At 40.9% G+C, this 13341-nt stretch overlaps 1 protein-coding gene across 3 annotated transcripts; it reads left to right on the top strand.

Annotated features, from left to right (window-relative positions):
- The first annotated feature begins 489 nt into the window (after nucleotides 1–489).
- Nucleotides 490–5458, top strand: LOC122008257 (probable serine/threonine-protein kinase At1g54610). 3 transcript variants are annotated; one of them, XM_042563934.1, is made up of 8 exons: nucleotides 490–579; nucleotides 1434–1732; nucleotides 1820–2104; nucleotides 2820–3137; nucleotides 3468–3695; nucleotides 3859–3956; nucleotides 4029–4149; nucleotides 4920–5458. In XM_042563934.1, exons 1-8 carry the CDS (start codon nucleotides 528–530, stop codon nucleotides 5232–5234), a joined length of 1716 nt encoding a protein of 571 aa, XP_042419868.1. In that variant the 5' UTR covers nucleotides 490–527; the 3' UTR covers nucleotides 5235–5458. The 3 variants fall into 3 exon arrangements, with proteins under 3 accessions (XP_042419868.1, XP_042419869.1, XP_042419870.1); XM_042563935.1 differs by having other exon boundaries at nucleotides 4926–5458; XM_042563936.1 differs by lacking the exon at nucleotides 490–579 and having other exon boundaries at nucleotides 1394–1732.
- Nucleotides 5459–13341: the final 7883 nt, after the last annotated feature.

Genomic DNA, 13341 nt, shown 5'->3' on the forward strand with positions numbered 1-13341 from the left:
TATTCAATACCTTTATGGTGAAATTTATTTTGTATCTATGTTTGCACTTGAGGACTTAATTATTTAGGAAACTGAAATTAGATTCTTGGTTGCATACAGTGCAATGATATGGTGCTTTGAAGAGCAGTAGACTGTGACTGAGCTGTTTAGATTGGCCCTGGGGAGGGGTGCAAAAGAGGAACCAGAGAGATCAGAGCCAACGCAGTGGTAACAAGAGCAGAGCTGCTATGTGCAGAAAGACCAGTAGAATTTTGAAAGGGAAAAGTGATGAACCTATGACCCACATTCCTCAGGCTCCCTTACATTGAATGCTTACTAGCTAGTGTTGTCCTTTTCAGCGTGGAGACCAGAAAGCTGTGAGAAGAGAATGGAACAGACTGGTAGATAAGAGAGGAAGAGGTGATGGCTTTACTTGGGTAAATTGGAATTATATACTTGGTGTTGTTTCAAGTTGCTTGCTAAACTGTTCTAATTGTTAATCGTCTTGAAAGGAGATCAGATGCAGCAACTTTAATGGCTTCAGGCTTATGGCAGCCTGTGTCACTGCAGTAGGAGAAGGCATTTGCCAAACCGCAACAAGTATGAAAGCATTTGCCTTATTATTTTTCGTTATCTTTGCATGCATGTCCCTCTCATCTCTGAATTCTTTTCTTATCTATTACTTTCTAGTATTTATTATTAAGGTGGTGGATGAATCTTGTGAAGTTAGTAGATTGATTGGATGACCCTGGAAATAAAATATTTTTAGTAATGATCTATCTGCTTGTTTCAAATAAATGAAGATTCTGATTATATAGATCTTAACCAAGGTGACATATTTTTTTTTTTCAATAGTTATCGTATTCTCACTGTGTACTGGAAATAAAAAAGAATCCTAAGCAGATTTATTTTTATTCTGCAAATTGGAGTTTGCTGTTTGAGTAAAGACATGGGATCTAGGAGAGAGTGATCATGGGAAAAGGGGTGCGATCCGGTGAGGGCATGAATGCGACGGGCAGGCTCATTTAAGCCGCTTGCACACGCGTCGTGTTCTGAGATAAATTGCAAGTTCTCAGTCGTCAGGAGTTCTTGAACGCCAACCGGAGCATTTTTGTGGTTTGAAAATGGGCCTACACGAATGGCCTCCCACTTCACTTTATCTACGAGTTTACCCCTTTTCACGTCTCTTTTTCTGGTAATTACTTGGCATGATAACATCTTTTGGAAAAGGAATGCAAAATTAAAGAGTGATTATCAATACCGTGACGTCATGTCACACCGACGGGTTATTAATTACAACATTTATTATGGTTGACTTTTCGCTTTTAGTTTTTGCGTAAATTTTTCTGGCTGTTTATATAAGTCAATGTCAATCCTGAAATATTCTGAACGATTTTTGTGCTTTTCCAATTTTGCCACTCTCACGCTGCCTCTTTTCTCTTCTTCAAGCGCAGTATACTGCGGGGGGAGTATCTCTTTGCAAGTTGCAGCCACGACATGCCGGGGAACCACTTCCCGCCCTCGATGTAGGCGGCCACCCATGGGTTGCCTCCTCAGCAAGCGGAGCGCCGCCGCCCCGTCGGCCCCCGCCGAGAAAGCCCCCCCAACGTGGCCCTCAGAACGCCCCTGCATCCCCCCGGCGCTCTCCCCTCCCGACCCTTCCACTTGGCCCATCTGGCTCCTTGCCGTCGCTGGAGAATCCCTCCGCGGGTGGAACCCTCGCCGAGCCGACTCGTTCCGCAAGGTTGCCAAGGTACGGTCCTTCCGCCTTCCCACATTCTAAAGGTGAGATTTTGGGGTATTTTGTTGAGGAAAGCTCCGGTCTTGGTGCGGGTTCCAGATCGGGTCGGGAACGTACAGCAACGTGTATAAGGCGCGGGACTTGGAGACGGGGCGGATGGTGGCGATGAAGAAAGTGCGCTTCGACCTGGCGGAGCCGGAGAGCGTGCGATTCATGGCGAGGGAGATCACGGTGCTCCGGCGGCTTGACCACCCTAACGTCGTCCGGCTTGAGGGAATTGCCATCTCCCGCGTCTCCTCCGCTCTTTACCTCGTCTTTGAGTACATGGAGCATGACCTCGCTGGACTCGCTGCAGCTCCCGGTGTGCATTTCACGGAGCCCCAGGTCATCCCCCATTCCCATTTCCTATTTAGGTTCTCAGACTTTTGGAACGCAAAGTTGCGTTTCTTCCTGGTGGTGTGATCCGGTCAATTCTTAGCATTAAATGTCTTTCTTCTACTGTTCTATCAATACTTCATTTTTATTTATTTATTTATTTATTTATTTATTATTATTATTATTATTATTATTAATCATTCCACTTTTGGATGCAATTGTTGGTGGATGGTACTCTACTTTGAAAATTCGACCAATTTTGATGGATAAAAAAATAAAAAAAGGGGAAATATTTGCACCTCTAAAAATTTTTCAAGCCTAATAATTAGTCTGAAAGGGATTGAAAGTGAAGCTCAAGTATTCTTCTCGCTGTCTCTTTATTTGCAGTAAATTTGGCATTGAATATAGGGTAGGAAGAAAGTTTGACTGGTATGTTATAAAACATTTATGACAATGGTTTATAACAAACAGGTTCACTTGTAGATGCAACAACTTCAACTATTTTGCTTCGTTCACTTTTGTGATTCACAATTGTTAAAATTTCAAGTCACTACAAAATAGACGAGGTGTGTATTGACTGTGAGATATGTATCGAGTTTAAGTTCATATCCTAAGAAAATGAGCGTTAGAAGCACTGGATTTGATCTATAGGTGTACATATTTTTTGTACGTTTGCTTTTGTGCTATATCCACTTGATATTCTATGTTCTGTCATTTGGTCCAGGTCAAATGCTACATGAAGCAGTTACTTTCTGGTCTTGAGCATTGCCACAGTCGAGGAGTCCTGCACCGTGATATCAAAGGTTCAAATTTGCTTTTGGACAATGAAGGAACACTCAAGATAGCTGATTTTGGACTTGCTTCTACCTTTGATCCTAGCCGCAAGGCACGAATGACTAGTCGAGTGGTCACGTTGTGGTATCGTGCTCCAGAACTAATACTTGGTGCAACAAACTATGGTGTTGGTATTGATCTCTGGAGTGCTGGCTGCATTTTGGCAGAATTATTTATGGGAAAACCAGTATTGCCTGGAAGGACCGAGGTAATGACATAGTATGGCATTTATCTACATAGTGTCATTATCGGCAGTCACATTCCTAACATCTGATAGATAGGTCTTGGAAAAATATTGTGTGTAGGTTCTCCATTTCCTAAAGCAATAGTTACTACCATTGTATAATGGAAAATATATATATATATATATATATATATATATATATATATATATATATATATATATATATATATATTTCCTTAATGAATTGTTTATGGAGGTGAAACTGGAGAGTTCCTAATTGTTAATGATTGTGCTGATAGACTTCATGTATTACAACTAAACTAGAGGTTTGAACTCCTCATCGTGTGCACATAGGTGGAGCAGCTACACAGGATCTTTAAGTTGTGTGGATCACCTTCAGAAAAGTACTGGAAGAAATCAAAATTGCGGCATACTACTATTGTGAGGCCAAAACAACACTACACCTGTTGCATAAGAGAAACCTTCAAGGAATTTCCACCTTCTTCTCTATCTCTAATTGACTCACTCCTTTCACTTGACCCAGATGATAGAGGCACAGCTACTACTGCTTTGAACCATGAAGTGAGTACCTCAATGATTACCTTTTGTGGAACCCCAATTTCATCAATAGTAGGGATACGTAGACGTACTGCTAAAATAGGCATCTAAGGACAATTTACAAATTTTCAAGTAACAAATACTAACAAAAGCATTCATCGATAACCAATTTTTTCTGTTAGTACAGTTCTTCACCACTGAACCTTGTGCCTGTGATCCGTCGAGCTTGCCTCAGTATCCTCCAAGCAAAGAAATGGATGCAAAACTGAGAGAGAAGGCCAGAAGGTAAATACCTGCTCCTTTAACGGGAATAAGCTTACTCATATACTAACCATGCTTGCTTTCTTAACTCCACAGACAAAGCACTGTTTGTCGGAAAGGCTATTCTGAAGCATCAAGACGATCTAGTGTCCGTAATTGCCATAGCAGAGCAGTTCCAGCTCCAGAAGCCAATGCAGAGCTGCAAGTAAATTTGGAAGTACGTCTGTTAATGTTCGCATTCTAGTCTATTGCTAAACCATTGTTTCACTTTTGTTCTCTTCTATTTTGAGAGACATCATGAAAAGAAGGTAAAAATTTATAATCTTGCTTCTAGTAGTCAGTTAGGATAGATTGCGTCTACACATAAGCATTAATTACCATAGATATGGACTATTTTGGACATTAGCTCTTAAGTATAGGGTTCTGGAAAGAATCATATAGATCCTTGAATATAAAAAGGAATAAATAATCAACATGTCATAAATTATGGACATCAGAAACCTCTGTCCTTGCTTTGGTTTCCATAGCATACAATTTCAAATCGGAAAGTTATACAATCAACGTAATCAAAATATTATATTTGTTTTGTAGAAAAAAATGACAAAATGGATCCTTTGCTCGGATGTTTTAAACATTACTCTATTCTGTTGTTTCTTAATAATATTTTTGAAGATTGAAACCATTGATTGATTTATAGTCTTTGTCCTTCCTCTAATTAACTATTACAATGCAAGAAGAAAAGTGGATTCTTGGATACTGCAAATTTGCTGTATATGTATTATGGAATGGTAATCTTCTGAGAACAAGATGCAATATTTCCTATTTCCGATTTACTAGTTCCTTTTGGTGACTCAAGTGGTCTAATTGATTCTAATATAATCTCTGAAAGATATTTTTTTCTTCCTATCAAGGCCGGCTTTTAACATCTTGTGATTTTCTTTATTTTTCTCATGAACTCAAGTTGGTATCTTTTCCTCTGCTGCTAAGTTGCAGAGAATGCGATTGATGACTCATATAAATGTGACAAGCAAAAGCGAAAAGTTCCCACCGCCTCATCAGGATGGATCTGTTGGAATCCCGTTGGACGGACCAATGTCTTTCGTAGCACCAGATACATCTTTTACTTCCTCAGTGTTTGAAGCAAAGGAATACTCTAGTGGAGGACTGGTTACTAGTGAAGGCACTCAGAAGAGGAACATAAGCAAAGAGGAGCCAAGAGGTTTGAAGAGATTCATGGAGATCAAAAGAAATAGAAGAGTTCATGGAGACAGAAGAAAAGAATTAGAAGTTTTGAGTAAGTGAAATAGTAGTTAGCCTTTTGTATCTCATGCCCGTTCACTTCATATAAAATATGTACAGACTAGGAAGACTTCAGATGTTTGCTATCTACCATAGAGAGAGTTCATCCACCTGCTCATTTTGTCTGATTATGAATTTGTTTGGCTCGGTTGAACTCTTGATTCATTCACACCTCAACTCTATAAATTGCTCATTATTTATCTGAATCAATTACTAGTTCAAAATGATGTATTTGAATCTTTTGGCCTCCTTTTTGAGTTATAGTACAAGTACTTCACTACTTATCTACTTGCTCAATCCAATTTTCATGCATTTAAATGAAACAGTCACTTGGACTACATAAAGAAGTGAATGATCAATGCTAGCCAATTCATCAAGAGAATCCTACAATTGTGCCACAATAAATTTGCCCAAGTAGTTGGGACTAACATTACTTGATGATAAAGATGCAGAAAATAGGTGAAGCAGATATCTATCTTGTTCAAAGATCAATAAATTCTTTAGCCAGACAAGTAGAGTTCATTGGAGTTGAAAGTATATATAATTTTTGCATACTAACCAATACATTAATGCATAATATCATCATCATCATAATAACAAACACTTAAATTCTCCTTTCATCTGATCCTTCTTTTCTTCAACACCTGGTACTGAAGCTCGGCGACAGAAAACGCCCCTGTTTCAGACGTACCAGAACTTGACCAACTGGTTGTTCTCGACGCTCCAGCCATCGTTAACCAAATAGTACTCTCCTTCACGATGAAATAGCTTCGAATCGACCGCAAAAATAGCTTCGGATCGACCGCAATGGAGCTAGAGAATCCCAAATAGCGCAGGAACACACCGTGAACCGTGCAGTTGCATGAGTTCTTCACCTGTAATTCGGACACTGAGTCAACTCCATTCTTCTCCCCATGTTGCACTGTAGCACATTAACGCTGGACAGATCAAAATCTTGACTCAAACCTCTCCCTGCAAATTAACTAAGCAATAAGAAACATAGCTTCAGAAGGGCGCAATGGTGAAGTGGCTTTTTTTGTTTCTCATGTATCTAAGAATTTAATTTTAGTTTTGGTGAATTAATAGATAATTTTTTTTAATGGATAATTAACCTAAGAACACTAGTTGATAGTCCGTCTGATACGAACGTTTTTTTGATTTATCTTGATACTAGTGAAAAATTTTGGAAGGACTGAATCGATTACTTTTAGTATTAATCGATATAAATTGAATATATAGTGCATGACTATTTTTAGTAAGAATGTGATACGATACCTATTGAAAAGACAGGAAGCAAGAACACCACACAGAATAGTTTCAGTGAAGAACTGGAGGATTTTCCCTCTCTTTGTTTTTTTTCCATGGAGAAATGCTTTGTTTCAGGAGAATAATTAATGGAAGTGCCTCCTGGATGTGTTTATACAGAGAAGCTTCTATACGGGATTTATTTTTGATGGTGTCATCTGCTGCACCGGGTCTCTCCCTCCCTCTTTTTCTGTAAACTTCTTCCGCCTTCCGATCGAACTGAGATCCTATGTATCAATGTGACTCAACAGGCGTCAGCATGGCCGGCGTGATCCCTTAGATGATCAAGTTAGCACTGGGCTGAGAGTTGGAGCTCACGAGTATATGCATGAGGAAAAGACGAGAAAATTAAGAGAGCTTAAGAGAGAAGAAAGATCTTTGCATGTAAGAAAAAACTATTCCTTCGCTTACCTTCACTCACCCTTATATAGCCAGATGGGAAAGAAGTACATATGGGCTGCCACACGAGCCAAGAGGTGGCTCAGTCAACGAAAAAGGGTCCGCTGTCAAGGGGGACACCCGGCGGACTTGTATATTTGGCATGGTCTGACCATTTACTAGGCATCACATTTAGTGTAGCTTACCTCATCAAGGGTGGTTATGGACCACAGGGTATGGTGGTTGTGGTCATCAAGGGTAGTCAGAGATTGAGGTTGAAAAGAACAGTGCAGCAAGAACGCTTTTGCCCAGGTGAGCTCCTTTGTGCAACCGTTCGGTCGAGCGAGTTCGTCCAGGTGGGGCTCAGAGAGAATGATCTCATCTACAGGCGATTGATCTGGGTAAGCTAACTGACCAGGGTGTGGGCTGACTGATCCGAGCAGGTTCTGTAGGTATATCACACATCCCTCTTCCAAGTTAGATTGAAGAGTAAAGTTGAACAAATTCTGATTCAAGAAGCGTGGGATGCTTATAAAAATGATCTAAGAGGTCTAGTCAGGGAGTCGAGTTGTTGGACAAGATAAAGACTAAAGCTGCCAACCACTCAGGAGAGACCCAGAAAGCCAAGTGGTAAAGCTTGCAACGATCGAGGTTGGGGGATGGGGAGAAGAGCTCTATCCCGCTAAGGTCATTAGGATAATAAGAACACTAGAATGCCAATCATGTCTTGATCGAGGAGAGGAGCTCAATCCCGTAGAAGTCATGGGGATAATAAGAAGACAAATCCCTCCTAGATCGGAGAGAGGAGCTCGATCTCGCCAAAGTCGTGGGGATGATAAAAACACCACATCACGGATCCTGCCCTAACCGAGGAGAGGATCTCAATTGCAGAGGTTGTTAGGATAATAAAAACACTAATCCGACATTGACAGGGAGAGGAGTTCATCCCGCAGAGGTCGTGGGGATAATAAGAACACCGATCCTGCATTAACAGGGGAGAGGAGCTCAATTCTGCTGAGGTTGTGGGGAGAATAAGAGTGGAGAGGCCAAATAAAGGATGTGTTGGTGCAATTTCTCTTGGATCAAGGTTGACTAGGTTGACTAAACTTGAGTTGACTCAAGCTTGAGTCTTAATGTTTAAGTTTTGATGTTTGACAATGTATGAAGATTACAGGTGTAATTATCTATATGGGATATTGATGGTCAAGTAGGTAAGGGTTAATCAGATACTTGATTGGAAAGTCCTAACTAGAGGTTAGGTAAGGATAGGACCAATGGGAAGGTTAGATAAAGAAGAAAATTCAAGTGGATTAGTGTTGATCGGACACTTATGTGGAAAGTCTTGGTGAGTGAAGTCAAGAAGATTAGAAAGCTCCGTTGAGTAAATCCAGGCAGCTGAAAAGTTCTGGGGAGTGAAGTCAGGTAGGTGAAAAGCCCTAACGAGTGAAGCTAGGTAGTGGAAAAAGTTCTAGTGAGTAAAGCCAGATGAAAAGGCCTAGTGATCCTGTCCAAAAATCGTGAAGAATGCTAGCTAGGGATGTGGCTTCTAAGTTGACCGTGTATAGAACCCGCTTCGCTCTGCAACATAAGAAATGTCAGTGCCGAGCCATGGAAGGGGTCCTCGACGTTGGCCCTCTGAAGCTCAAGTCAGTCACAGAAAAGATGGAAGAAAATAGAGCAACAGAAAGCACAGACGTGAATAGTGACTAACACATACAGACCCCCTTTATATAGTACCCTGGTGGGCAATGTGCACGTTCTCCAAGGTGCGGGCATGCTTTCCCAACCATCCCATGAAAGAATATGTCAGAAAAGTGTCTCTAATACCATACCTTAATAAGTCATGCAAATCCCTGATGAGACAGTGGAAGCTTCCGCTATACGATCTACCTATTGACCATGTCTTGTGTCGGTGACACTATCTCTCAGAAAGATATTAAGAGATACGTCAATGATCCCTCTTCTTGGCCGAGTGGGGTAGCCGCTCGGCTGGGGACCCCTCCGCTCAGTCGGCTTCGGTTGCTTTTCCTTGCGATAACTGGGTCCAGTAGATTGTTTTCACTCAACCGAACAAGCGCTCCGATCTCGTTCCTCGATCCGTACTAAGTGTAAGGGATCGGTGGCCGGCTAAAAGAGGGGGGGGGGTAGCTAGGTCACCCCCAACTTTGATTTCTTCTCTACACGGTTAGTTTGCGCAAGCGGAAATGAAACTAAAACAAAAAAACAATGAGTAAGAACACAAACACTAACACGATTCTTTTACGTGGTTCGGAGATTGCTTGCTCCTACTCCACGGCGTGTCCTTGAGGTGGACGAGCCCTTGATCCTTCGGTGGATCAGTCCCCGGCAATCTCCGGCTAGCTCTTACTCCTTCTCGGTGGAGTACAACCTCTCACAAGGTTCTCTTCCTCTTACAAGATGAACTTAGGTTTAGGAGGAAGAGAGTAGGCTTGGAAGCTTTGGGCAATGACAAGGAGTGATTCAACAATAATCAGTAACCTCCTTCAAGCCCCAAAGCTTTCCTTAAATAAGAGGAGAGAGTTGATCATCATATCAACTCATCTCGGCACCAGTCGACTGGCAAAACCATCAGTCGACTGGTGTTACCGTTAGAGGTAACCAATGGCTACTTTCCAGCACCAACGGTCATTTACCAGTCGACTGCTAAAACTAGTAGTCGACTGGTGCAGTCAACTGCTAAAACTTGCAGTCGACTGATCCACACCAACCGAATGAACAGAACCATTCTGTTCACGCCCAGTCGACTGCGCAGTCGACTGCACTAGTTGACTGCTAAAACATGCAGTCGACTGCTACAGTAACGGTACAGTAATGCTACAGTACTGCTACAGTAACCCTAAAACTTATGCTTTTACTCCGAGTACAATCTCTCGTGCACTCGTACCCTCACCCTTACGACTCTTTTGACGCTTCCTTTGCAGCTTTAACAGAACCTTCAAGCATACTTTCTTTGGCTCTCGTCTCTCGGATGCATTCAAGTCTGCGGCTCGTCCCCAATGCCATCCTTCGCGTATGCCTCGAAATTGCTTCCCTCGGCCCTTGTCCTCGCTGCCTTGTCCACGGTCCCTCGGATGCTTCATCCTTCACCGGACCCGAAGCCATCAACCTGAGTCGCATGTGTATCCTGCGAACCTGCACAACTCAAATACACATATCAGATACAAGGGTGAACCTAACTTAAACTCTTTGACACACACATCAAAACTATGATCGTACCGATCAAAACCTAGGTCGATTGCACCAACAATCTCCCCCTTTTTGATGTGTGGCAATATGTTTAAGTTAGGCATAAATATCAACATGAAAATTAGAAGCAATATGTAAACATGAAGCATAATACCCAAGCTCCCCCTTAATATATGCTCTCAACCATAATTTTCAAGTTTTGCACATAATTAGGTTTTTAACTTAAACCTTTGCATTTCTCCCCCTTTGACACCATCAAAAATTATACCAAACATGTATATATACTATGGTATCAACATGGACTTAAAAATACCCAAAACCAGCTCTTGAAGGTGCTAGAAAACAGCTACCAGTCGACTGCTATCTGTCGCAGTCGACTGGCACAAACTAACCCGAATTTCAGCATTTTACAGCCAATTTCAAAAATGCATAGAAAATTCTAGAAAATTCGAAAAATCATGAAATTTTGAACACATATTTCTTATAATGTTCTTTAACAAGGAAAAATATGTTTTCATGAAAATTCATCATATTTTTGAAGTTTTGATAAAAACTCAAACACTTTAAAAATCAATCAAGTTTGTATCAATTTGAAACCTTGTTTTGTAATAATATGTTTCAAAATAGCTAAACCACAATAAATAAATCATAGAATTGTTTTCAAAACATTTGAAATGTCCAACTATGATCTATGGGCAAGATGTTCATTAATTAAACATTTGCTTTCCCCATAGTTGGTCTATGATCACTAAAAATTGATACATTTCATAACTCATCAAAATGCCATAAACATATGTGAATTATTTGTATCATCCTAGTATCTCACATTTATTGTTAGAAAATAATACAAGTCATTGTGAGATAAAGGTAATCTCTACTTAGCCCTTTTTATCATGAATTTCTATCAAGGCTAAGTGCTCCCCCTTAAGGTCTCAAGTCAACTAAAAAATTGGAATTATGATTTCTATGGTTGACTTGACCTAAAATCCTCTAACCCTTGAGGATTGATTTTGGCACCCAATAGAAGTTCTCTCTAATTGGGTTGACCAAGTACTCCTTAGGGATCCATTTCCTATCTATGGTCTTTGTCTTTGATTTCCCCCTAACAAATAGACAATGATAAGTCTTTTCATTATTGGGTTCATTGTATCCTAGCCCATTTTTCTTAAAACTTGCCCTTTGGCTCCCAATAATCATGTTTAAGGTATTTGAGCCAATTTCAAATTTTCTAAGGGCTATGGTGAGGTATTCTACCTTTTCCCTTAATTTCCTATTTTTCTCTTCTAAACATGAATCATTTGAACTTGTAGAGGAAGCATGCAAATCATCATCCCTAATAAGCATGGATTCTAATTTTTCTTTAAGCATGCAAATGTCATTTCTCAAAGATTTGGTCTTTCTTTTTGCCTTAAACAAATCATCATTTGTGCTTGAAATAATTTTAATTAAAATATGGGGAGGAAGATTATGCACCTCACTTACCGAGAAGTCCAAATCCGAAGTTTGACCTCCCCCTTCACTTGAGCTCCCCTCTTCATCTTCGCTTGAGCTCCTTCCTTCTTCTTGCTCGGATGAGGTAGAGGCTACATCATCAATTCCCATTAAAGCAAAATTTACTACATGGTGCTCTTCTTCCTCCGATGATGATGAAGGATCATCCCATATTGCTTTTAGGTTTTGAGCCTTCTTCCCCTTTTCTTTTGTCTTCTTCTCCTCCTTCTTCTTCCCTTCCTTCTTCTTCAAGAGAGGGCAATCATCTCTCATATGTCCCTCTCCTTGACAATTGTAGCATTTGATCTTTCTTCTTCTACTCTTGCCCCTTGAACTTCTCCTAGTATGTGATTTGTTAGAAGAAAAAGATTTAAATGCTTTTCTCATTTTTCTTATCATATATGTCTCTTGATCACTATCCATTGAGGCACTTGATTCTTCGGAGTCGGAGGATGGTGGGGATGAAGACTTCTTCTTCTTACCCTTTCCCTTGTTTGCCACAAGGGCTACGCCTCTTGATCTATTTGCTTCTCCTTCTAATCCTTCAACCCTTGTTTCGTGAAGCTCCATTGTTGAGAAGAATTCATCTAGAGAGCTCTTCTCTAGATCCTTTGAAATGTAGAATGAATCTACAATGGAGCTCCATGTCGAGTTTCTTGGGAAGGCATTGATGGCTTTCATTATGATGTCTCGGTTGGAGAGCTTCTCACCTACACTTGTTAGTCCACTTAAAATTTCTTTAATTTTAGCATGAAGTCTAGATACCTTATCTCCCTTCTCAAGCTTTACATTATTGAGTTGAGTTCGGAGAAGATCTCTTCTTGCCAACTTAGCCTCCGATGTGCCTTCATGAAGCTCCACTAGCTTTTCCCATAACTCCTTGGCGCTTGAGTAGGTTCCCACCCTTGTTACTTCTTGTTGGGGAAGAGCATTTAGTAGATGATGGATGACTTTTGAATTTGCTAAATGTTCTTCTCTTTGCTTCTTACTCCACCTTGTTTTCTCAAGTATCTTATTGTCTTAATCCCTGGGCACTTCGAAACCATTTTCCATGATTAGCATAATATCAAAATCGGTTTCAAAGAATACCTCCATTCTCTTCTTCCACCAAGAGAAGTCCCCTTCGAATTTGGGTGGATGAATGTTTGAGCCGGCCATTGATGATGTTGTTCTTCTTGGCGATTAGTCCGTTGAAGAGCGTCCTTGCTCTGATACCACTTGTAAGGGATCGGTGGCTGGCTAAAAGGGGGGAGGGTATCTAGGTCACCCCCAACTTCGATTTCTTCTCTACACGGTTAGTTTGCGCAAGCGGAAATGAAACTAAAACAAGAAAGCAATGAGTAAGAACATAAACGCTAACACGATTCTTTTACGTGGTTCGGAGATTGCTTGCTCCTACTCCACGGCGTGTCCTTGAGGTGGACGAGGCCTTGATCCTTCGGTGGATCAGTCCCCGACAATCTCCGGCTATCTCTTAATCCTTCTCGGTGGAGTACAACCTCTCACAAGGTTCTCTTCCTCTTACAAGATGAACTTAGGTTTAGGAGGAAGAGAGTAGGCTTGGAAGCTTTGGGTAATGACAAGGAGTGATTCAATAATAATCAGTGATCTCCTTCAAGCCCCAAAGCTTTCCTTAAATAAGAGGAGAGAGTTGATCATCATATCAACTCATCTCGACACCAATCGACTGACAAAACCATCAGTCGACTGGTGTTACCGTTAGAGGTAG

The sequence above is a fragment of the Zingiber officinale genome, chromosome 8A (assembly GCF_018446385.1).
Source record: "Zingiber officinale cultivar Zhangliang chromosome 8A, Zo_v1.1, whole genome shotgun sequence".
NCBI classification, from domain to species: Eukaryota; Viridiplantae; Streptophyta; class Magnoliopsida; order Zingiberales; family Zingiberaceae; genus Zingiber; species Zingiber officinale.